Here is a 25,856-nt window from a genome sequence, read left to right as displayed (position 1 = left end):
CTTTGAATATGTTGCGTTTAGCACGGGTACACCATTTGTTGTGAAGGATATTGAATCTTTTTTCCACTCCCTACCATCATATAAAAGTGCTCTACTTTATAATGCCAACTGACTTGCAGTGTGCAAAGAAAGTCATGTTCTAAGTGGCTCTTCTCAGTTAAGGCTTAATCTTACCCTCCATGAATGAGGTAAATATGATTTTGGTGTGGCCTGAGCTTTATTTTATCTAATGAGGTTTATTTGTTATAATGAACTATCTAGGAATAATGCAAAGAGAATCTAGTATTAAATCAGTTAACTTTCTCATAGGTTCAAATATACAGAAGATTATTTACTTTTGAGAGTTGTTTTTTGCACTTTCAAGGCCAACAATAAGTGCCTTATTTTAGAGAAAATAGGGTTTGATTCTTCTGTAACTTTCCGGGTTTTTCCCCTCCTAATTCTAACATCAACACTAGCTCTTTTTTAATTATCTGCTATTTGTCTTTTGTATGTGCAGGGATTTGAAACCAGACAATATGCTTATTTCTAATGAAGGTCATATTAAACTAACAGATTTTGGCCTTTCCAAAGTTACTTTGAATAGAGGTAAGAAAAATAGCAGGTAAGTACCTTTTTAAAAACCCAACAACTAAAAAAATAAATACCCAACAACTACATACTATTAACTTACACTATTTTGTTAGTTTATAATGCTAAAATTTGATGATTATTTGTTCCAAAAAAGACTAGAAAAGTGTAATGGTATTTCCTTTCAATTGAAGATGAAAAATGGAAAAAAACAAAAGATGAGAAATGGAAATCATTTCTAAATCATCAAGGGCGCTCAAAGATCTTTGGATCTTCAAAGAGGAACTCACAATTTCTGTTCTGACTTTTTGTCTCTACTGAAACTGGTTTGACCAATTAAACATCAGTAAAATGACGAAAATAACTATAACATGAGAAACAGTAATACCTACCGAACTTATTCACACTGATAGGACCACCACGGAGACCTTGATAAACAAGGGGCAAAGAAACCGAACACGATCCACACACACATACCCACACACACATATATATGGGAGTATGTTGATTTCGCTACTGGTAATGAAAGAAATGCTAATTTAAAAAAGAACGAAAGAATATTTCACACTTTTAAGCTAGGCAAAAAAAAAGAGAGGACTGAAGATCTAAAATTAATGAGGCTGCAAAAGCACAGTTAGTTTTTTCAGAAACATTGTAAATTAGCACGGTACTTTCCAACTGATATCTACCAATGTGTTTTAAGAAACAAAAGAGTTTAATTCTTTTTGACCTAATTAGTCTATCTTGAAATTTATTCTAAGGAAATGGTTCAAGAGAACAAAATATATGAATAAAACTTTGTAGCACCATTGTTTCTAATAGGGAGAAAGTAGAAATTACTTAAGTTTATCATAGAAACGTGGATACTTGAGAGCTTATCAACTTGGTAGCATATTGTATTCTCTATTAAAATGGTAGCAGATAGAAATAAAAACAGGATAGCAAAAAACTGGGTTTATAAATTATAAACCACGGGATTATAATTGTTTGAAACCACGGGATTATAATTGTTTGAAAATAAACAGATCTATAATTCTATATCTGCAAGTACAAATTTCAAAAACTTTTGAAGACCTAAAGATTTTCATTTAGTTTGATAAAATCTGACCTGAGCTGATATGGGCTATTTATGGTTTTTATTACTCCCATTTCATGTAACTACTCAGATTCTTCACAGCAGTAATAATAATATTTGAGTACACGTGGCTAGATGAGATGCCACTAGGGGTGTTCCTTACTATACATTATACTGGATATTTACCCAAAGAAAACAAAAATACTAATTTGAAAAGATAATGTGCATCCTTATGTTGATTGCAGCAGCATTTCCAATAGCCCAGATAGGGAAGCAATCCAAGTGTCCATCAATAGATGAATGGATAAAGAAGATGTGGCGTGTACACACACACACACACACACACACTCTAGAATATTACTCAGCCATAAAAAAGAATGTTGTTTTGCCATTTGTGACAACATGGACAGACCTGGAGGGTATTATGCTCAGTGAAATAAGTCATACAGAAAGACAAGTACCATATAATTTCACTTAATATCATGGAATCTAAAACAAAACAGACAAACAACAAAAGTGGAGACAGACCCATTAATACAGAGAACAAACTGATGATTGTCGGGGAGAACAGGCAAAAGGGCAAAATGTGTGAAAGGGAGGGGGAGACACAGGCTTCCAGTTATGGAATGAATAAGTCATAGGGATGAAAAGTACAGGACAGTGAATGTAGACAATAATATTGTAAAAGCATTGTATGACAGACGGTAGCTACACTCGTGGTGAGCATAGTATCACGTATAGAGTTGTTGAATCACTAGGTTGTGCAACTGAAACTAAGGTAAAATTGTGTGTCATATCTCAATAAAAAAACAACAAAAAAATAAAAAGCCACTATATATTTATCACATTACCTTTCTAAAATCTAAACATCTTTTAATTGTGAGGCAAATCTAACTCCCTGGGTTTCAGATAAGATATTGGAAAAAGCCATAAATCAGATGAATTTTGTGTTATGGTGATATAACAGTTTAATATTTTTTATTTTATTTTTTTCCTATCTGATGATTTATTTAAAATTTGGCTCCCATGGTGAACCTGGCTGGCTCAGTTGGTAGAGCATGCAGCTCTTGATATGGGGGTCATGAGTTCCATCCCCACATTGAGTAGATGGCTTATATGAAAAATAAAAATAAAAATAAATAAAACACAATTTGCCTCCCAAATAACTCTACATTTGTATTAGTATAAATATTAATATGACAAACATCTTTTAAGTATACAGATTCTGAATTTGGTTTTGTTTTTTTTAATAGTGGTAAAAAATTCATAATATAAAATTTACCCTTTTTAAAAAGTGAATTTTTTTTTTAAAGATTTTATTTATTTATTTGACAGAGAGAGAGAGACAGCGAGAGCAGGAACACAAGCAGGGGAGAGGGTCAGAGGGAGAAGCAGGCTTCCCACCGAGCAGGGAGCCCGATGTGGGACTCGATCCCAGGACCCTGGGATCATGACCTGAGCTGAAGGCAGACGCTGAACGACTCAGCCACCCAGGCGCCCAAACTTTTTTTTTTTTAAAGTTCAGTAGTATTAACTATATTCACATCGTTATGCAACAGATCTCTAGAACTTTTTCATCTTGCAAAACTGAAACACTGTCCCCTGATTTCCCCTTCCCCCAGCCCCCGCAACCACAATTCTATTCTGTATCTGTGAGTTTGATTACTTTAGGCACCTCATGTGAGTAGAACCATAGAGTATTTGTTGTTTTGTGACTGACTTATATCACTTAGCGTAATGTCCTCAAGGTTCATCCATATCGCAGCATCTAACAGGATTTCCTTCTTTTTAAAGGCTTAATAACATTCCATTATACGGATATATGCCACTTTTTTTATCCATTCATGTGTCAGTAGACATTTGGGTTGCTTCTACCTCCTGGCTATTGTGAATTATGCAATAAACATGAATGTATAAATATCCCTTGGAGACCCTGCTGTCAGTTCTCTCCGGTATATACCCAGTTGTGGAATTCCTGGGTCATACAGGAATTCTACTTTTAATTTTTTGAGGAGCTTCTATTGTGTTTTTCATAGTGGCTGCACTATTTAACATTCCTGCCAGCCATGTACAGGGTTCCAGTTTCTCCGCATTCTTGCCAACACTATTTTCTGTTTTTTGATACTAGCCATCCTCATGGGTATGAGATAATATTTCATTATAGTTTTGGTTTGCCTTTTTCTGTTGATTACTGATGTTGAGCATCTTTTCATAACCATGTTGGCTGTTTGTGTTATCTTTGGAGAAATATCTGTCCAAATCCATTGTCCACTTTTTAATTAATTATTTTTTTAATTGTTGTTGGGTTGTAGTACTATATATACTCTGTACATTAACCCCTTATCAGATAACTGATTTGCAGATATTTCCTCCCATTCTGTAGGTTCTTTTCATTCTGTTGATTATCTCCTTTGATATGCAGAAGGTTTTAAGTTTGACATAGCCCCATTTGTCTATTTTTGCTTTTTGCCTGTGCCTTTGGAATCCTATCCAAGAAATCACTGCCATAATATTTTTAACATTTAATTTATAAAAGATTATTTTTTAAAAAAGATTTATTTTTATTTTAGACAGAGAGAGAGAGCGTGGAAACATGAGCGGGGGGGGAGGGGCAGAGGGAGAGAGGCAGACTCCCAGCTGAGCCTGGAGCCTAACAGGGGTCGGGCTCCCACAACTCTGAGACCACCACCTGAGCTGAAATCAAGAGTCAGTCACCCACCCATTTGAGCCACCCAGGCGCCCCTAATTTATAAAATATTCTTTAAGATGTTTATTGTTACCTGTTAGTCCTTATTTCTTCATCAGTGTGTGATATAAATAAAATTTGTTAAGTTCAAATTTTCAGCTTACCTTTAAAAGTCTGATATCACATAGGAGGGCACCTGGCTGACTCAGTCGGTGGAGGATACTGATATCAGGATTGTGAGTTCGAACCCCCATTGGGTGTAGAGATTACTTAAAAATAAAATCTTTTTAAAAAAAGTCTGATACCACGTAGAATATTATGCTTTTCCTACCATTTGTGGTGGGGGGGCGTGTGATTATTTTTTTAAATTATTTTTTAAGGGGCGCCTGGGTGGTTCAGTTGGCTGGGCATCTGCCTTCAACTCAGGTCATGATCCCAGAGTCCTGGGACCCTGCTTGGCAGGGAGACTGCTTCTCCCTCTCCCTCTGCCTGCCACTCCCCCTGCTTTTACATTCTCTCTCTCTGTGTCAGGTACATAAAAAATCTTAAAATAGGGGTGCCTGGGTGGCTCAGTCATTAGGTGTCTGCCTTCGGCTCAGGTCATGATCTCAGAGTCCTGGGATCGAGTCCCACATCAGGCTCCCTGCTCGGTAGGGAGCCTGCTTCTCCCTCTCCCACTCCCCCTGCTTGTGTTCCGTCTGTCAGTGTCTCTCTCTCTCTGTCAAATAAATAAATCAATTTTAAAAAAAATCTTTAAATAACTAAATGATTTTTTAAAAGTAATCTCTTTACCCTACCTAGGGCTCTAACTCATGACCCGGAGATCAAGAGTCGCATGCTCTACCGCCTGACAGGCACCCACCATTTTTGATATCTAAAGAAAACAGTACATTATGTGTGAATGTTGAATTATTTTACAAAGTTATGCACTGAAACTGATAAAAATTCTCCATCAATTTCTATCTTGACCTACACTTGCACATGTTAGTTAATGGGGGGCCCATAATTTGTACTAATTCCTTAAACAGATTGTGATATTGAAATTTTAATTTATATTCCTAATATTCCTTTCTTAATTTTTCTTAACCCATCCTTTTCTAGTATTTGATTTACCAAGAATTATTTTGTTGCCAGTTAGATAATACTCTTGTTTGATGATTGAGTACTCCCTAATTTGGGCCATTACACTGTGTTCTATTCATTCCAGAGGAAGACTCTATTCTATCAAAGTTTAATGATTTCAATCAGTTGCTTTTTTTTAAATAGGGAAATATTTATCTCTCTTTTTTTTTTTTTGACCCCTTTCACCCGTTTCTCCTATCCTCCACCCCTGCCTCTGGCATCCCATGCAAACTGTTCTCTGTACCTGTGAGCTTAGTTTTGTTTTGTTTCTTAAGATTCCATATATAATAGAGATCATATAGTATTTGTCTTTGTCTGCTTGTTGTATATGTTTACTCCGTGGCATGGTGGCTTCTCTGGATACGTTCATCTTACACAAGCCAGTGTTACAGATAATGTTAATGTGGAAAGCGGACAAAGTTCAGAACAGATGATTAGTGACTAGTAAGACAAAAATATTGAAGTTTTTAAAGAATTTCATATACTTTTCTTTCCATACATAGTCATCAATATGATGGATATCCTTATGACACCATCAATGGCTAAACCTAGACAAGATTATTCAAGAACCCCAGGACCAGTGTTATCTCTCATCAGCTCTTTGGGATTTGTAAGCACTTGATTAGAAAAAAGTCACATGACATGCCCTCTCATGATTGCCATTTAAAATTGTAAATGCTTTTTTAAAATAAATGTTCAAAATAAATTTAAATATCAAGCATGTTGAGTTACTTTAACATTATCTACTTAGGTGGTATAACAGTCTATGTATTTAGGTGGTGTTTTGTGGCGGTAAATCTTAGCATTTGTTTTTGTTTTTCTCTCTTTAATAGAACACACCAGTTGCAGAAAAAAACAAAGACTCTACAAATATTCTTTCAACCCATGTATCTGAAACATCGCACCTTTCTCAAGGACTAATTTGTCCTATGTCTGTAGATCACAGGGATATTACTCCTTATTCTAGCAAACTACTAAACTCATGTGAGTATAAAAGAAAAAGGTAGTTCATTCCATTAAGTGTGTCTTTTGAGGAACAAAATATTTTTGAATTTTTAAATTTCTAATAGGGGTTTGAAATACAAATACTTTAACAGTCTGTGGCATTCCTATATTTCTTCGTGTAAATGCCATTTCTGACACAGATTGTTGCAGATCTTTTTTTTTTTAATAAAGAGTTTATTTTAAGTAATCTCTATATCTAACATAGGGCTGGAACTTACAATCCCGCGATCAAGAGTCACATGCTCTACTGACTGAACCAGCCAGGCACCCCTGTTGTAGATCTTTAAGTCAACAGAATAAAATACCTAGCTAATGAGATATTCCTCAGTTAGTTTGGTATTAGAATGATCATTGGGTAAATTTCACTGTACTGGGTCTATGGAAATCTTATATAGAGAAGATGTAGTACCTATAATATTTTGTGTCTTTATAAAATTATTTCCAAAAGATTTTGAAATAAAATAGTTGAAGTAAAGATGTAATTTTTCATTAGCTCACAATGAAAAACAAAAGTAGTGGAGGAAGAGAATGGGACATTTGTATAGCACTTAACTTCACCTTTTATAACTTAGCAACGGTGGATGATTTAGTTCTCTGCGCTCAATGTTCTTCATCTTGGGAATGTGAATAATGATGCTTTGAAGGGCAATTAGTGTCACATGCTTTTGTAGATGTTACCTCATTTTTAATTTAGTCCTCAAATCTGTACATATCCAGGATATCTCCCTTACAAATGAGAAAATGAATGTTTGAAAATGTTTAGTTACACACTAGAAGTGGGTAAGCCAAGTCCTGATTGCAACTATAATTATCTGTCCACTGACCCTTTCTTCCAAAGTCAGTGAGTCTTATTTCTCTGTCAAAATCACTTCTGTGGAAATCAAAATGGCTGAAAAACATAAATAGCTTTGACAAATAAAAAGTACTAAAATACAGAATATGCAGTTGCTACTACAGCCTTATTCTTAAATGAAAGTAATGGCATCTCCCTTAGTTGTTTTTTAAATCTAGTCAGAAGTAAATCAGGGCAAGGCACTGCTGGTCACCAAGTGGATATCAAGATGAATAAGAGAGGTCCTTGCCTCAGAAGAACTTGTAATTCTGTGGTGATTACATGTGTAAAGGGATAACAATAGCAATCCTCTAAAATAAAATCGCAAGAAGGATACTGTGATACAACACAGAAAGTGTTAAATGCTAACTGGGAAAATAAGGAACGGTTCTCAATGAAGATATAGCAGTAGCTCCAAGTGTACTGGAAAAGCATTTCGGATAGAGGCATGAACAAAGGCACAGACACTTGGAAGTATTCCATCTTCAGACAATGGGGATTAAACGTGTTTTGTGAGAATGGGAAGCATGTGCAAGGGGAAGGGAAGCTTAGCAGGTAGATGGGGAAGGATTAAGTGTCATTACAGGGAACCTAGAATTTAAGCTGTAGAAAAAGGGGAGTCCTCAAAAGTTCCAAAGAGGGGCGCCTGGTGGCTCAGATGCTTAAGCATCTTCCTTAGGCTCCAGTCGTGATCCCACGGTCCTGGGATCGAGTTCCGCATTGGGCTCCCTGCTCAATGAGGAGCCTGCTTCTCCCTCTCCCTCTGCCCCTGCTTGTGCTCGCTCTCTCTCTCTCTCTCTCTGTCAAATAAATAAATAAAATCTTTAAAAAATAAAATAAAAAACACAAAAGTTCCAAAGAAAGGAATGGTCTGATTATATCACTGATCCAGAGAGAACTCTTTAGCAAATACACAGTGCGCACATGGCATTGGGGTAGACACAAATTTCCACATTACTGGGGTGGGGGGGAGGGACAAGCTGAGCAGTTTAGTCAAATATCAAGGTCAGTGTCCAATGAGTGAGGAATTTCATTGAGAGGGTTTATGTACCAAAAATAAAGTTGCTTTAGATGGCCATTGAAATTCTGTTTCTAGTTTTAAAGTTCCAAGATTCATTAAATCAAAAAATTGTAAGAATTTACTTGAGATTAAAGTCATGAGTTCACCTGCTTTGGGAAAGAAAAGGCAAGATATACATATCTTTTTATATACATAGAAAATCTGTATATGCACATATGATCTTTAGTAAAAGCCTATTGTGTCTCATAAGTTCAGGAACAACAGTTTTTAGCATGAGTCTATGAGAGACAAACATGTATCATGTAGGTGATGCTGCTTTCTTGTACTGGCTTGCTGTTAGCCAATTCACTGTTACTTGTTTTACCCAGTCGTATAAAATATCTCTCATGGATGTAGATAATTCACGCTTGTGAGCACATAAGCCTCAACATTAGAAAAAAGCTATGTTTTTTATTTGAGAGAGAGCGAGAGAGCACAGGCGGGAAGGGGAGGGAGACGGAGAGAGCATCTCAGGCAGACTCCATCCTAAGCCTGGAGCCCGATGCGAGGACCCATTTCATGACCCGGACATCACGACCTGATGGAAACCTAAGAGTCAGATCCTTAACTGGTTGTGCCACCCAGGTGCCCCTAAAGCTATGGTTTTAATTAAATACGAATTGAACTGAGTAAATTTAGTCACATTCCTATCTTATATCATATCTGGGTATAGCATATCAATAATGCTCCTTTATCAAGAAGAGTTTCAAAGTGGATAATGGGTTTCCTCCTAATTACACCTTAGTTCTTTTGTCCTGATTTTCACCTGTGAATGTTGAGGGTTTGCTTTTTTCTCCGTAAACGTTCACAACAGTACTTGTATGTCCAAAACACCTGAGCCATCCTGGCGGATCGGATAATGTTTACACAGACAGAGCTCTGATGTACAATACTTAATACTTTGCCTAATTATCTGGGAAGATTCAGGTTTGGTGAGGAACTCAGACAGATGTGACATAAGCTCCGATACATACAGGTCTTGAAACAGTTGCCTCCAATCCCGGGATGCCTGTGAAGTACCTAACGTCTAACCTCCCGCAGTCCAGGAGAAGGCTGGCTACATCCAGTGCCAGCAGCCAGTCCCACGCCTTCGTATCCAGTGTGGAGTCTGAGTGCCACAGCAGCCCCCGATGGGAGAAGGACTGCCAGGCTAGAGTGACCTTTATCCCAACCCCAGCCTCTTTCCTATGTCACGTTAACGGTGGAGACACTTTATACCTTTCCATGTACATTCTATAAGGAAATGAAACAGTTACATGAATGGCAGTCAAGGTAGTCTCCATTTCCGTGTATAATCTGTCAAATTATTTTTAAGTATTTCATTTCTCATTCAAATGCAGAATTGATTAATATATAATGAGCTTGCAGAAAAATGATAGTAAATATTTGTTTCAGGGCATCTAGATGGGCTTTTTTTTATTTTTTAATTTTTATTTTATTTTAATTTTTTTTATCTTTTTAAAGATTTTATTTATTTATTTGACAGAGAGAGACATAGCGAGAGAGGGAACACAAGCTGGGGGGTGGGAGAGGGAGAAGCAGGCTTCCCGCTGAGCGGGGACCCCCATGCGGGGCTCGATCCCAGGACCCTGGGATCATGACCTGAGCCAAACGCAGACGCTTAACAACTGAGCCACCCAGGCGCCCCAAGTTTTAAATTATAATAAGGTTTCCTTCATAGAGTGCACATAAAATAATGTTAGATTAGAATTATGTCAATACGCAAAAAGTAGACCTTCTGTTTGAGTAAATAATTTGGATTGTATTTACTCCTTATTCTCAGTAATGTGATTTTCTTCGTTGTTGGATATTTGTGTTCTAGAAGTAAAGTCAGATTATTTTTTAGTCAAGGCAGTGTTTCTTGATCTTTTTCCCTTCTCTTATAGGCTGCTCTACAGGTAATACACGCTACAGGATAAACAGATTTCCTTTCCTAATAACTTACTTCACCTCTTTGCTGTTCAAGAAAGCATATTGTGTAATATTTCAAACCATACACAGCTTTACCTTCTCCCTAGCCCTTCTGTATCCGTGGGGAATGCAATGATTGGATTATGGTAGTGCTTCTCAAGTTATGATCAGAGGAGTGACGATGGACCACAGGGGAACCCTGATAAACCCTGTGCTAATCCCTGGATGATCTGTGCCTGCAGATCTGTGAGTTGTAATTTAGGGATTTTTGCTATTGTTGTTCATGACTAAGCACTCCTTATTATTACTAAGTAAGTTGATGAAGTTTGATTTTTACATACCAAAAATAGGCAGTGTTCGAGTTTATGGAAGACGCACTCTTAGTAATCTTGTAAAAATCCTGATTACCATACACCAATTTATGATACTCTGTATAAAGCTCTGATCGCACAAAAGCACCTGCAGATAGTTAGAATTCAAACAGATTTTAAGGCAAGTGGTTTGTTATCAATGCCTCATCGTTTCATCTTGTTGACAGTGGATTTTAATTCCTGTTATTTTTGGGTTTTAATTATAAATTATGATTCGTTTAGCTTCATCTTTATCAGCTTGGTTTTATTATACTTGTACGAAGTGATACCTGTTTCCGTTAACAAAAGTTTTGTCTATAATTTTCCATTAACTGTATTTTAAGTCCTGTGCATTTTGTAATTCAAAACAGAATCGTCTGTACCCATATTGCAAAGAAGGTATCTATATAATATAGCGTTACCGTCGATTTTGCCTGAAAATGTTGCTTATTAATTTGTGCTAGCTAAAGAACATCTATCAGCTATGTATCATAGAGGGGCGCCTGGGTGGCCCAGTCGTTGAGCGTCTGCCTGGGCTCAGGTCATGATCCCAGGGTCCTGGGATCGAGCCCCACATTGGGCTCCCTGCTCGGCGGGAGGCCTGCTTCTCCCCATCCCACTCCCCCTGCTTGTGTTCCCTCTCTCCCTGTGTCTCTCTCAGATAAATCAATAAAATCTTAAAAAAAAAAGAAAACATATGGATTATAGACTATCAAATACATATTATACAAATACATATTAAATTATGGAAAGACATATTAAAGGATAGTTTGTTTGAATTTTAGACCAGTGTTTCACTCAAAATATATATAAAAACATGCTTAATTGTTTATATTGCTCTTTAATTCTCTGTTATCATTGTTCTTTTGTTCCAATGGAAAGTGGGAATAGGTAGCGTAGTAATTTATGGAGTCATTTATCCCACCTAAGTCAAGAGAGGTTTTAAAAGGTTCAAGAATCTCAGTTTTATACAACTAAAAAAGTGTTTTTTCCTCCCTCTCAGGAAAGTGACAATGCACTGGGCTCTACGGTGATGAGTTGGAATATAATAGAAAAGCCTTCATGTACAAAATCTACCGATTCCATTGAAACCAAAGGTTTCGATAAAAAGGATCTTGAGTTAGCAGTTTCTCCCATTCATAACAGCAGTGCCGTTCCTGAGACTGGAAGCTCCTGTGTAAACCTGGCTAAAAAATGCTTCCCCGGGGAAGTTTCTTGGGAAGCAAAAGAACTGGATATAAATAATATTCATGTGGCCACTGACACAGCACAGTCTGGTTTTCACCAGTCAGAGCAGTGGGCTGTGGATTCTGGTGATGGGACTGAAGAGCACCTTGGGAAAAGAGGTTTTAAAAGAAATTTTGAGTTAGTTGACTCTAGTCCTTGTCAGAACATCATACAGAATAAAAAAAACTGTGTAGAGCAGAAGTCTAGAAATGAAATGAGCGATGGTTATATAAATCAAAGGACGGGCTTAACAACTGAGGTCCAAGACCTGAAGCTATCTGTATGTGGTCAGCAAAGTGACTGTGCTGATGAGGAGAACGTGGTCAGTTCTTTCATTGGTAAACCACACACCCCAGAAAAATCACCTACCCCAATGATAGCAAAAAACCTTCTGTGTGAACTGGATGAGGACTGTGATAAGAATGACAAGAAGGACCTCCTCAGTTCTAGTTTTCTATGTTCCGACGCTGAGAGAGCTTCTAAAAGTATTTGTATGGACTCCGATTCATCTTTTCCCGGAATTTCTATCATGGAAAGTTCATTAGAAAGGCAGTCCTTAGATCCAGATAAAAGCATCAAAGAATCCTCTTTTGAAGAATCAAACACTGAAGACCTACTCACCGTATCACCCAGCTGGCAGGAGAGTACCTTGCCGAAAGGTGATGAGAATCCTGCTGTCCAAGGCAGTAGCCAAAAAATGTTAGCTCCGCCTTCAGAGGTGTTGAAAACATTAACCTTATCTAAAAGAAATGCCGTAGCTTTTCGAAGTTTTAACAGTCATATCAATGCGTCCAATAACTCAGAACCATCCAAAATGAGCATTACCTCTTTAGATGCAATGGAAATTTCATGTGTTTATAGTGGTTCGTATCCCATGGCTATAACCCCTAATCAAAAAGGAACATCCTATATGCCATATCAGGTATGTTCTAACTTTTTAACACTTTGTCGTTAGATTTTATACCCATAAACTATGAAGGCCAGATACTTGCCTCTCACCTAGACTATCTGAGATTTTCTGTTCTGCTGGTTGGGAATCTGTGGACTGTTGGGAGGTTTTGATGCCAAAAGGCAGAGCTGGTAGCAATTTATTATTATTAACTAAAGCACTTCTTCATTTGCTCTCTAGCCTTTCACATATTTTCTTTTTTTAAGATTTTATCTATTTGAGAGAGCGCATGCATGCACGAGCAGCGGGGAGGGGCAGAGGGAGTGGGAGGAGCCAACTCCCCACTGAGCGGGGAGCCCGATGCTGGGCTCGATCCCAGGACCCCGGGATCATGACCTGAGCCAAAGGCAGCCACTTAACCAACTGAGCCACCCAGGCGCCCCTAGACTGTCACATACTTTCAATCACATGTTTACATATTTACAGTCACATATTTTCACTTGACAACAGCAACTCTAAGATACAATATTAAAGTTCACTCTATCTTACTCCCTTTTAAGGACCTTCCTAGATTATCTCTTTTCTTTGTAGGAAATAGTTGGAAAATATATATTTCAAATCTTATGTTATTTTTATTTTCTAAACCTTTTTCTTAACAAACCCAAAGTTTCATTTTTTTTCTTTTTTTGGAGACACGACATAAAGTTGAGAGTACAAACTCTGAATTAGGGTCACAAGACTTGGAGTTTTCTATTCAGAACTTACTGAGTGACTTAGAAGTCCGTTTTCCTCAGAGCCTCAGCTTCTTACCTCTCTGTAGAATATGCTGACACCTCTCCCACTGGTCTCACAGAGTCCTTGTGAGACCACAAAGTATCTTTAAAACTTACATACCAATTAGCACAAGAAGTTATTTATATTTTGTTCCAGCTGATGTGTTGTCCCAGTAATTCAATCATTTGTCAGCCACAACGTCCCTCAGTGACCATTCTTAAGTTTGTGTTAATCCATTCTACCAAGAAAGAAATTTTTCTTCCGGATTTCTTCATTCTTTCTTGCATATCTTGATCTTATTGAAATAATTGGTCTTATCTAAGCTATTTAATTTCACCAGCTATCAGGACTGTTCAAAATTATAGTTGGTAATGAGTCCATTTTCAAAACTGATCAGGGATTTGAGTATGTCTTTTATGCCCAGCAGCCTAGCTTTGCTTTTTTAGCATTTCTATTCACTGTAAAAGGAATGAAGTTATGGGGTGCCTGGGTGGCTCAGTTGGTTAGGTGGGTGGCTGCCTTCGGCTCAGGTCATGATCCCGGGGTCCTGGGATCAAGTCCCACATCGGGCTCCCTGCTCAGCAGGGAACCCGCTTCTCCCTCTGCCCCTCCCCCTGCTTGTGCCGGCTCTCTCCCTCTTTCTCTCCCTCTGTCAAATAAATAAATAACATCTTAAAAAGAAAAACAGAAATGAAGATATTTATTGTAAACTCTTGTTAAATTAGCAGACCCCAAATCAGGTCAAATCAGGAACCCCATACCGAACTCCAAAGAGTGTGAGGCGAGGGGCAGCCCCCGTGGATGATGGGCGGATTCTTGGGACTCCGGACTACCTCGCACCTGCGCTGTTATTGGGCAGAGCCCATGGTAAGGCTTCCATGTCTTGAGTTTCTGAAGTGTTCTCTAGCACTACATTTTCTTTTGAGGTAAAATTGTTCTAAATTTCTTTGGTATTTGAATTGCCTAGAGTGAGAGAACAGGAACTCATGTGACACTCTTTTCTCGTAAATATGGCATTTCTTATGGTAAAAGAAGACATGCAGCCATTTGATCTTTGCCTTCCCATTCAGTCTCCGGGCCCCAGAGAAGTCCTGCCGCCCACCTGCTCTGTCATCTTAGTTCAAAAAAGTCTCCTGAGGTCTGTTCCAGCTTTGGCTCAGGAATGCAGAGTCGAGCCAAAACTTCTGTTCAGTCTGTAGCAGCGCACTCCTGGTTAGAGCTCGCCCTCAGACACTTAGAAGACCCTCACCACAAGGGTCAAGCCAGAGAGGAGCCATCTTCGGGACGCAACAGAGGAAGACCGGGGTGGCATTTTTACCTAGCGTCTTTTTTCCCCTTCCTCTCTCTGAAGAATTTTCCCTTCCTGCCTTCTGAAACGAATTGTATTGGTTTCCTAGGGCTTCTATAATCAAGTGCCACACACTGGATGGTTCAAAACAACAGGAATATATTGTCTGACAGTTCTGGAAGCTGGAAGTCTGGAATCTAGGCGTGGACAGGACCATGCTCCCTCTGAAAGGTGTAGGGGAACGACCTCGCCCCTTCCAGCTTCTGGTGGTTTGCCTGCAACCCATGGCTTGCAGGGGCCTCACTCAGACCAGCATGTGGTATTCTCCCTGTCTCCATGGTCACGTGGCTGTGTTTTATAAGGACACCAGTCATACTGGAGTAGGGGCCCACCCTACTCCAGTGTGACCTCTGCAAGGACCGTATTTGCAGATGGCACACTCAGAGGACCTCAGGGTTAAGACTTGAACATGTCTTTTCAGGGAGACATAATTCAGTCCATAATGTGATCACCTTCTTGATCTTGTCAGTTACTTCCCTATTCTTCAGGCTCCTTTGGTGATTGACTGTCTCATCTTCCCCCCCCCTCAATACACACACCCCTTCTATTTTTATTTCTATGCTGCTTTTCTCCTTAGCCTGCAAATAAGCTTCCACCCTTGTCTTTCCCCACCACCCACCTTCTCAAAGGTTGCCTCTTTCCTTTGCCTGATTATTTTTGCTCTGGCAATCTGATTTTTATCCCTACCATTTAACTGACACTTTTTTTTTTTTAAGATTTCTATCTGTAAGTGATCTACTCCCAACATGGGGCTTGAACTCACAACCCTGAGATCAAGAGTCGTACGCTCTACTGACAGAGCCCTCCAGGCGCCTGTAACTGGCGCTTTTTTATTACCAGTCGTCAGTGACGTCACTCTTGTCAGATCTGCCAGCCTCTTCTCGGTCTCCTTCGTCTTCCCTCTGTTGCTAACTCCTCAGCTCTTCAGTATATAGAGATTCTTCCCGATCCTGCCCTTTCCCTTGTTTCCCTACCCCTGCTTCCTGTTAATTTCTCTCCCGTGACTTCAGCAGTCACGTCCTCATCGGTGCTTCCCAAATATCTGTCTCTAATCCTGACTTTCTCTAGGGGGCGTACACGTGGCCAAAGTACCTGCGCGGCATTGCCCTGGGGATTCAAGTGCTGTGTGTCAGTACAGGACGTGTCCAGCTTGCTCTTCCTGTTTCCTCTCTCGGTTCTGCCATCTGCATGATGACACCGACGTTGTCCCTGCATTCAGGCTTTTAAATCCAGTCAGTTCTGTCCCTGCAGAATTTCTTCTCACCTTTTAATCTCTGCCACTGTCTTCTGTAAGAACCTCCTCTTTCCCTTTCATTAATTTACGAGCTCTCTTCCTGGGACATCAGCTTCATCCTATCGTCTATAATCATTGCCACCAGATTTTCCCTCGGAAGACATAAAGTGGCCCGTCATTCTGCTTCTCCCCTTAAAAACCACGATGGCTCCTTCCTACCTGCAGAACAAAATCCAGATTACTGATCATGGCATCGGAGGCTCTAAGCTCTTATACTAGCCTCGTCTCTCAAGGAATCTCTTTTATAAACAACACATGTGTTTCGCACACACAGTTTGGCGTCTGGGTAGTCTACGATCAAGGCACTGGCGGAGTCAAAGAATCTCATTATAGGTCTTATGTTCCCATTCCACTTCTTAGACACATTATTTTCAGGTTTTCCTTATTTTGCACAAGTATTTTGCCTTCGTTGAAAAAAGCCAGAACCCAGTCCTCTTCCAGTCAGATTTCTTCTCATCTCATTATCTGTTCAAATGCTACCTCTTTCACAAAGCATCCATTGGCCACCTATGGAGAAGTAGTTCATGTCTCTGCCACTTTATTAGAAATTGTTTAAAGCTTATGTCATTTTACCTTATGTTATTACATTTATCTCCACTGCAAAAGCTTAAGAAAATTTCTTAAGACGAGAGTCTAGGTTTCCCTTCTACATAGTACTCCAGGAGGATTCCTTGGTAGCACTCACTAACACTGTTAATAATCTCTACAGTGTTGAAACACATTTCGAATTCCCCCTTATTAGCACAAGCAACTAAATTCCTCTGGGCACCTAACTGATCTTTGTACAGTGTCCATGTTGCTAAGTTACAGGTTTGCCAGCTCATTTCCTATAATATACATTTTCTCTACTTAGGATACAGTATAAAACTAAGCTTCACATATAAAGCTTACTTTTATACTTTTTAGGATCTTGCCACTATTTTAATGAGACATCGAGTTACCTCAGCTATCTAGTGATTTATTTTAAGATTTTCATTTTCTATAAAATATTTGATACACAGTTCTTAAAATAACAAATAATACAAAGAAATTGTTTTGTTTTTTTTTTTTAAAGTAGGCTCCACACCCAGCATGGAGCCCAATGTAGGGCTTGAACTCACAACTTTGAGATCAAGACCTGAGCTAAGATCAAGAGTCAGACACTTAACTGACTGAGCCATCCAGGGCCCCAGTACAAAGCAATTCATAATTTAAAAAGAAAAATCACTGCTTTATACCTCTTTCCCCAAATCCCAGGCCTCAAGGGCAGTCTCTATAGCAACTTTGTTTCTTGTCTTGACCTCTCTGTTTCTAAACATCATGCTGAGAACAGCTAAGACTTCTCTGAGCCCTCCATGGTCTCCCCCATTCTACCAATTACTTAGGAACTCTGGCCAGAGTTTCCCATAGCTTCTTGTGCATATTTTTATTTCATTTCTCTTAATATTGTGTCAAAATTATCTGTTTTGTCTTGCCTGGAGTAGGTTGTTTTCTCCTTGGAAAAAGCTCTTTCTTATTTACCTTTGTGTCCCTTGTGTCTGGTATAACATTTAGGATCTAGTTTGGTGAAGGATGTGAGGATGAACTCATGATTTTAATACAACGTACCTAACTTCTCTTTTCTTACATGCAGGATTTCTGACTTCCGGTGAGTGAACTTCTCTATAAAGTAATATGGCAAAGCAAATTAAACTGGTCAAAGTATAACTAGATCACATTGCATAAAAAAGTATTTTCCCTTTCATCTTACTTAGGAAATAGAAAATGAACTGTATTCTGTCTTCTGAACAGGAGGACATCCGGGCAGAATGTTCTCTATGAAGACAAATGTAGGCATGTAGCATTTTTTAAATAACTTTTAAAGGCGGCCGAGAGTAAAGATACAGCCTTTTTCTTGCAACCCAGAAAATAGGCTTATTAAAAATATTAAAATTAGCACCGACAAAAGAGCTTGAATTTTCCTACCCATTGAATTCCATTATTATTAGAAAACAGAAAGGCCTAATAGTATCAGTGTACAAATTACAGATGGGGGTTTCATATTAGAAAACCAATAGTGTGAAACAAGTTTGTTCTATTTCTCTGGCTAATAGTATGTATTATAATTGCTCCAGTTTATCATCATGTGTGATCTTATTAGACTTTGACTCAAATATATGGGTATGTCTGACATATCCATGGAGAAATCGTGTCAGTTTTTGACATGAGTACATTTTGGCTGAGCTGGGAAAAGGGTTCTAGTTTCTAACCTAAGTAAAATAATGAAGATACCTATTTTTTCCTGACTTCTCCCCTACTTTTCTGTTATTTGGTTATTCTATCTATTCTTTCTCAGTGCTGCTTAAAAGGTCCACTAACCAAGGTGGTTTGTATGGGGTTTTTTTTAATAGTGATTATTATAGAAATAGAAGTCTATAGACTGTTTACATTCTTTGTTCCTTAGGGAAGATGGGATTATGTGGCTTGCAATGAAGAGGCACTCTAAATGCATGCGATTATTTTCCTAATGGCAGATTCTATAGTGCTTTCCTACTTGTTTTAAAATGGAATGGTGGCAGTTGCTTAACCACAATTATGAATTTTGTGAAACTGATTTTATAGCAGTTTATTTTTTTATTAGATTTTTTTTATTTATTTGAGAGCGAGCAAGCAAGAAAGAGAGCACGAGCAGGGGAGAGGCACAACAGGAGAGGGAGAAGCAGACTCCCTGCTGAGCAGGAACCGGACATGGGCTCCATCTCAGGACCCTGGGATCATGACCTGAGCCAAAAGCAGACATTTAACTGATTGAGCCACCCAGGCGTCCCGTGAAATTGATTTTAAAGAGTAATTTTCAAGCACATTTACTACTAGACTAGAATTCGTATTTTAAATTTATATTGAAGTTAATCATTTTTTGACTAAAATTAACCTTTGCTTCAGAAATACTTTTTCATAGAACTAACAAATCTATAAACCAGATTATAAGGTCATGTTTAAAATAATTGTTGGAAACATCTTTGTGTATAGATGATGCTTCCAGTAAAGATCTTTAGAAATCAGTTCTACGGATTTATTAAGACTTACCTCCAGGGGCGCCTGGGTGGCTCAGTCGTTAAGCGTCTGCCTTCGGCTCAGGTCATGATCCCAGGGTCCCGGGATCAACCCCCGCATCTGGCTCCCTGCTCAGCGGGAAGCCTGCTTCTCCCTCTCCCAATCCCCCTGCTTGTGTTTCCTCTCTCGCTGTGTCTCTCTCTGTCAAATAAATAAGTAAAATCTTAAAAGAAAAAAAAAGACTTACCTCCTAATTACCTCCTCAAGCCATAGTTTAAGTGAATATTTTTGTTAAACTAATTTGTCCTCTGTTTTTAAAAGGAGTAAAAGGACATTAAAACACTGTAAGGCTTTCCTTCCTTAACCAGGCTGTCCTCCAATTAGTATAAGTGTTGCTACTTCATCTCATACCCATGTGAGTAGGTGGAGTACAAAATCATCTAAATGTTATTGTTTCCCTCCCCCATTTGAAATTGACAAGTACTCTATTTTAGAGGGTATTCTGTGGGTTAAATGTATTTCTTCTAGTGTTTTAGGATTTAGAACAAGTAAATATCCTGAATATGAGAGGTTTTTAGTGAGTGACAAAAGAAAGATAACTTTAGCTTTTCTTTGACTAGCTGTGTTAATTGCTAATCTAAACTTCGTGGAGAACAGAGAAGGAAAATAATTGCCATGTTACTGAAATGAAGATAATTTGGGTTTTTGTACCTTATGGACTAGAAGAAAGCCTTAGAAATGAATGCCTTGACTGTGCCCAAATATCCATGTAGTAACGTTTTAGTTGATGAAACATTTGCACAAAATGCTTGCAAGTGCAACTACTCCCTCTTAAATTCCAGGTCCTGCAGTAGACTGGTGGGCACTTGGAGTTTGCTTGTTTGAGTTTCTAACAGGAATTCCTCCTTTCAATGATGAAACACCACAACAAGTATTCCAAAATATTCTGAAAAGAGGTGATTCTTTTTCTATGAAGACAGATGCATTTATCTCTGTGTATTATTTGATCAATGATTAACAAGCTATTTGTATCTGTAGATATCCCTTGGCCTGAAGGTGAAGAAAAGTTATCTGATAATGCTCAAAATGCAGTAGAAGTACTTTTAACTCTTGATAATGCAAAGAGAGCTGGTATGAAAGGTAAGGTTTTGTGTTAATAAACTCCTAGCTTGATTTGTTTAAGATGAACTGTAATAATGATACTAAGTTCTAGGACAATACTATAGATAATCTGACTGCTAAATTGGTTAGAAATTTCTTCAGTTTATTTTTGCCTGCTAGATATGCATTGATATATTTGTCCTTATTCTGCATTAAAATTCAGTGCATCAGGTTGGGATGCTCACTCACTGAATTTTATTAATCTCAAACAGGTACCTTAAAGCAATCTTATGTTGTCAGTGTCTTGGGTTTTTTCAAAGCCTAATAAAGTTACTCATCAACCAATACAGGAAATTTTTTTTTGTTATCAAAACTCTCTTCTATAATTTCTGACTGCTTCATTTCTGATATTATCGACTGACAAATGTATCAAGTTCCAGGTTGTCTCAAATAAGACAAATCTGGTATCTTTGTGATCCATTCAATGGTTTTTTCCAATGGAGGGGTATATTAAACTCCAATTTTGAAACTAGGAAACTCATTAGCTTTAATTTAGATTCAATTACGTTTAATGTCAGCTGCCTTAAAATCCCTTTTCTAACAAAGTATACATAGACAAAGAAGCAGCTATGTCCCCAAATGCATTTCCATGTGGTCTAAGGTATTCAGAAAAATGAACTTCAGTAATATGTCACTTGTGTCAGCTTCTAGGTGTTCCCTCTAATAAGATCAACAGTTTATTTGCTTATTTAACGAATCCTGTAGAGTGACTTCTAGGTGCCAGGCAATGGGTGCTGGAGGTATCCTAGGGATGAACCAGACTAAAATCCATGTGCTTGTACAACTTACTCTGTAGGGGAAAGACACAGGTAATGAGATACAATATGACATAATGCATCTAGCAGTGAGTACTGAGAAGAAAGATGAAGCAAGTGAGTGGCTACAAAGTTTGACAAGAGATTTTCTAGCTGGAGTGGTCAGGAAGACCTCTGTGAACAGTGGGATTTGAGGAAAATCCTATGTAAAGTGAGGGTGCAGACATTTGAAAGCTCAGCTTTAAAAATTACTTTAGGAGTTTTCAACTGGGGCAATTTTGCTTCGCAAGGGACGAAATAAACAGAGATAGAACACCATTCTCACCAACGACCTCAGATTTTTGTTTGTTTGTTTAATGAACAGTTTACATAGTGAAGCAGATGACAGGAGAGGTCTTCGGTTAAAAAACAGTTGTTGCAACAACTGTTTATACAGTTAATCTTAAACTGGCTTAGAATTCTTTTGTGAGTTCAGTTTAAATAAATAGTTTTGATGAGAGAGTCATAAAGCGTCACATCGCAGCCAGATATCAGTTTAAGAGTTACTGCTCTAAGTAACTCTAATCCATGCTCAGACATTTATTTTGAACAATTAAGAGACAGATTCTTTTTGCTATTTTATTGTTTTCCTACCAGTCTCTTACTTTAGGGAAAAACCAACTTGTAGATATGTTGACTTCCCAAGCCATCACTCCAAATATAGACACATAATTCTTTCCTGTCTGTGTAGTCTTCTCCCAATATTTTCCTTAAATTCGGTTGTTGGTTTTTTGAACTACTTAATGCCTTGATTGTCACCTAATTTTTTTTGCCAACATCCCTATATTTGTCTTATAAAGTGAAAGGTTGAGTATACGGGAGGTTGTGTCTAGCAACCAAATATCACAGGGTGATCAAAAGAGCATGTTTTCATTTTATTTTATTTATTTTTTGTTTAAATATTTTATTTATTTGTCAGATAGAGAGAGAGACAGAGAACACAAGCAGGGGGAGCAGCAGAGGGAGAAGCGGACTCCCCGCGGAGCAGGGAGCCTGATGCGGGACTCGATCCCAGGCCCCTGGGATCATGACCTGAGCTGAAGGCAGACGCTTAACGGACTGAGCCACCCAGGCATCCCGCATGTTTTCATTTTAGCAGGTAGAAGGAATTAGGAAAGAAGACAGGTACCGCAAATGTAGCTAAAGAGATGAGCAAAGTTGAGATCTTGTAAGTGAAGCGTAAAGACTCCAGATATATTCATGCTGCTAAAAGGGCATGTAGTCGAGATACAATCAATGAAATCAAAGAAGTCAACCATGAAGAGAATATGTCACAAACATCATCAGTGTATGTGTTGAAATCACCATGAAGGATAAGGATGGGGCATAGGAAAGAAATTAAGGTAGTGGAGGATGACGTTTTTACCAGAGTTACCTAGGGTAATCGGTGGTGATAAGGATTGCAGAGATAGAAACAGGTAGCAAGGACTTGGAATGAGAAGTGGAGCATTAATCATGAAGATCAGTGATGTGGAAGCTGTGTCTGGGTGCAGGAAGCAGGCCAAGCTCTTGTCCCATCAAGTCAGGGATTGTGTGAGAAGATGGAGGCATGAGATAATATAGGCTTCTATTGAGGAAAACCATTCATTCACTCATTTGACGAATACAGGCCAAGCACCTGTCATGTGTCAAGTGTTATACAAAATGACATAATGTGAGCCATTGTGAAGTACATGGTTGCCCAGAGAGACAGACATTGAACACATATGTATGAAGCAAAACAGGGCAACATATATCTGAGATCTTCCCTTACTTCCTGTAAAACAGTACTTACTTAGGTAACAGTGTTATACTGCTCTGTTTTGTTCTATATTTTTCCTAAGAGCTGAAACGTCATCCTCTCTTCAGTGATGTGGACTGGGAAAATCTGCAGCATCAAACTATGCCTTTCATACCCCAACCAGATGACGAAACAGATACATCCTACTTTGAAGCCAGAAATAATGCTCAGCACCTGACCGTATCTGGATTTAGTCTATAGCACATAAATTTTCCTTTTAATCTAATCTTGGCTTATAAGCTATCATAATTATATACTCCTTCATAAGAGAGTGATCTAAGGGGGAAGAAGAATCATTATGTTACTTGGATCGATGAGTTTTTAATGTATGTTACAGCTTCCACAGAGTTAAAAGTCTCTCAAGAATACAGTCAATAACTTATCTTAATCTCAGAGTTGTATATAGATGTCAAAACTTTTTTACTTTATTTATTTTGTTACCACACCTTATGAAAATTCATGCATCAGTAAAACTAGAATGACACTACTCTGTTAGAAAAGGAACAAGCTTTGAGCCTAACTTTCTTTCACATGTTGATTTCAGTCCACCATTCACAGTTTGGTGTTAAAATAACAAAATCATACGGTTTTATTTTAATTTGTTTGTACATGATTGCCTGCAAAAGCTGAAGTCTTGAGAGCAATCATTTAAGCTTGCACTTGTGGCTTCAAAACTGCAGCTGGGAAACTCCTTCACTTGGTAGTGTAATTCCTTTAGGGAATGAGGAATAAAAAGGATAGAGGCTTTAGCTTACTTTGAAACAGTCTTGCTGCCTTGACTACTTCTGGTGCTTTCTCTACAATACATATTTGCTTAAAATTGTACTGGAGAGCTTAGGTGTGATATGCTGTAGCAATTTTAACAGCTTATTCAATTTTAATAAAACGTGGTGGTTTACATTTTAAAAGAATTTGTTTAAAACATGCAACATTACAAGAAATAACCTGATCCTTAAAAATAAATAATAACTTCTTTTTGCTTAATAAATGTAACACTTCAAGTATATTATCTGTCAACATCCTTCTATTAAATATATATACACACTAAGATTCAACTTCACTGTAATAATTTGTTACCCAGTGGTAAATAGATGGGTGAGTAGTCAGAGATAAAGGAAGATGGTGACAAAGTAGGAGGACCCTAGTCTTGCCTCATCCCATGAATAGAACTACATAACGATCAAATCATCCTAAATACCCCAGAAACAGACCTGAGGACGAACAGAACAAAATCTACAACTAAAGGGAGAGAAGAAGCCACATCGAAGATGGTAGGAAGTGTGGAGACATGGTTTCGGAGAGAAAATGGATCCTGGTTGTCGTGGAGGGGAAGGAGCCATGGTCACAGAGAAGGGCGAGAGAGAGGAGCACACTGGATCGCACAAGGAGGTTTCCCCATAGCCACCTGGCTCGGAAAACAAGAGGGGCTGAATTTCATGAGTTCTTGCAACTAGGAGGGCTGAAAGCCTGGAGTTTTAAAGTTCAACAGGATTGACTGGGATACAGCCCAGAGGCACTATGCGGCTCCTAGAGAGAAGGCAGACAAACCTGGGGGCAGACAGCTTGGAAAGAACGATCTAAAGAGTGCTGGGGCACATGGTGGGGAGATTATTCCCTCTTCTTGGAGCTGCCCCTGAGAGGCAGAGTTCATGCAGACATCTCTCCGGGGACAGAGGTACCAGCTAGTGCCATTTACCTCCCCTACCCCTCAGCATAAACAGGGAGCCACCTGTAGGAAGCCCTGTGGCACCAATATTGGCTACCTAACTTACTTACGCCAAGCACCATCCCCCTGCACTCCAGTGGAACCACCCTTCTCAGTTAGGCTTGCCTCAGTCCCACTGTGGGGGGCCCCTCCCCCAGAAGACCAGCACAAAGCCTAGCCCATACCACATCTCCCAACCAGAGAGTTTTGCAGGGCCTCAGTTCCAGTGGAGGTGGTGACAGGACTCGTTTCACAAGCAGACCAAAGCACACCTAGTTAAAACTCACAACATTCAAGCCAGGTACCAAACACAGGCAAAGAACCTTTGCAGATGAGTGGCCTCAAGGACAGAGCAGTCAGAACAAAACAGCAGAGTGCGCACAACACACACCGGAGGCACTCACTGAAGCACCAGGCTGTGGGCTCGACAGGACATCTTCAAGAGGCCATTACTGTCAGGAGCACGAGACATAATTGGAACACAGACAAGAAGGCAGCGACTTAGACAAAATGAGAAGTCAGAGGAATTTATCCCATATGAAAACAAGATAAGGCCACAGGCAAAGATCTAAATGAAATGTAAGTAATATGCCTGTTAGAATTAAAAGCAACAGGGGGTGCCTGGGTGGCTCAGTCAGTTGGGTGTCTGCCTTCGGCTCAAGTCATGATCCCTACCTGGGATCGAGCCCCTCGTTGGGCTCCCTGCTCAGCGAGGAGTCTGCTTCTCCCTCTCTCTCCCCTTGCTGCTCCCCCTGCTTGTACTCTCTCTCTCTCTCTGTCTCAAATAAATAAAATCTTTTAAAAATAAAAATAAAAAATAAAAAATTGAAAGCAACAATCATCAGGACACCCCCTGGGCTTGAGAAAGGAAAAAAAGACATCAGTGTGATCCTTACTGTAGAGAAAAGTTCAAAAAGAATCAGAGATGAAGAGTGCCATAAACTAAATTAGAAACATGGTTCTAGAAGGCTGGAAGAAGCAGAGGAATGAATTAGTGACCCAGAAGACAAAGCAGTGGAAAGCAATGAAGCTGAACAAACGAGAGAGAATCACACAAAATGAGACTAGAGTTAGGGAACTCCGTGACTCCACCAAATGTAATAATATTTGCATTATAGGATCCCAAGAAGAAAAAGAGAAAAGGGGGCAGAAAATTTATTTGAAAAAATAATAGCTGAAAAATTCCTTAAGTTGGAGAAGGAGATAGACATCCAGATCTAGGAGGCAAAGAGAACTCCCATCAAAATCAACAAAAGGAGGC

At 38.9% G+C, this 25,856-nt stretch overlaps 1 protein-coding gene across 2 annotated transcripts in view; it reads left to right on the top strand.

Annotated features, from left to right (window-relative positions):
• Window positions 1-23,792, top strand: part of LOC148163653 (serine/threonine-protein kinase greatwall-like) — a 35,948-nt gene extending 12,156 nt beyond the window's left edge. The window contains exons 3-9 of one of the 2 annotated variants that reach the window (XM_088025505.1): window positions 500-588; window positions 6,287-6,437; window positions 11,615-12,760; window positions 14,227-14,368; window positions 19,998-20,111; window positions 20,194-20,295; window positions 22,934-23,792. In XM_088025505.1, coding sequence (XP_087881631.1) covers window positions 11,645-12,760; window positions 14,227-14,368; window positions 19,998-20,111; window positions 20,194-20,295; window positions 22,934-23,091 — 1,632 coding nt within the window. In that variant the 5' untranslated portion in view covers window positions 500-588; window positions 6,287-6,437; window positions 11,615-11,644 and the 3' untranslated portion in view covers window positions 23,092-23,792. The remainder of the gene's footprint in view (window positions 1-499; window positions 589-6,286; window positions 6,438-11,614; window positions 12,761-14,226; window positions 14,369-19,997; window positions 20,112-20,193; window positions 20,296-22,933) is intronic. The other variant, XM_088025506.1, reaches the window with a different exon arrangement.
• Window positions 23,793-25,856: the final 2,064 nt, after the last annotated feature.

Source organism: Eumetopias jubatus, unplaced genomic scaffold, assembly GCF_037043125.1.
Source record: "Eumetopias jubatus isolate StellerSeaLion01/CBP00866 unplaced genomic scaffold, mEumJub1_p1.0 scaffold_8, whole genome shotgun sequence".
Classification (NCBI taxonomy): domain Eukaryota; kingdom Metazoa; phylum Chordata; class Mammalia; order Carnivora; family Otariidae; genus Eumetopias; species Eumetopias jubatus.
The sequence above is the reverse complement of the archived record's forward strand: the minus strand, read 5'-3'. Positions and strand labels throughout refer to the sequence as shown.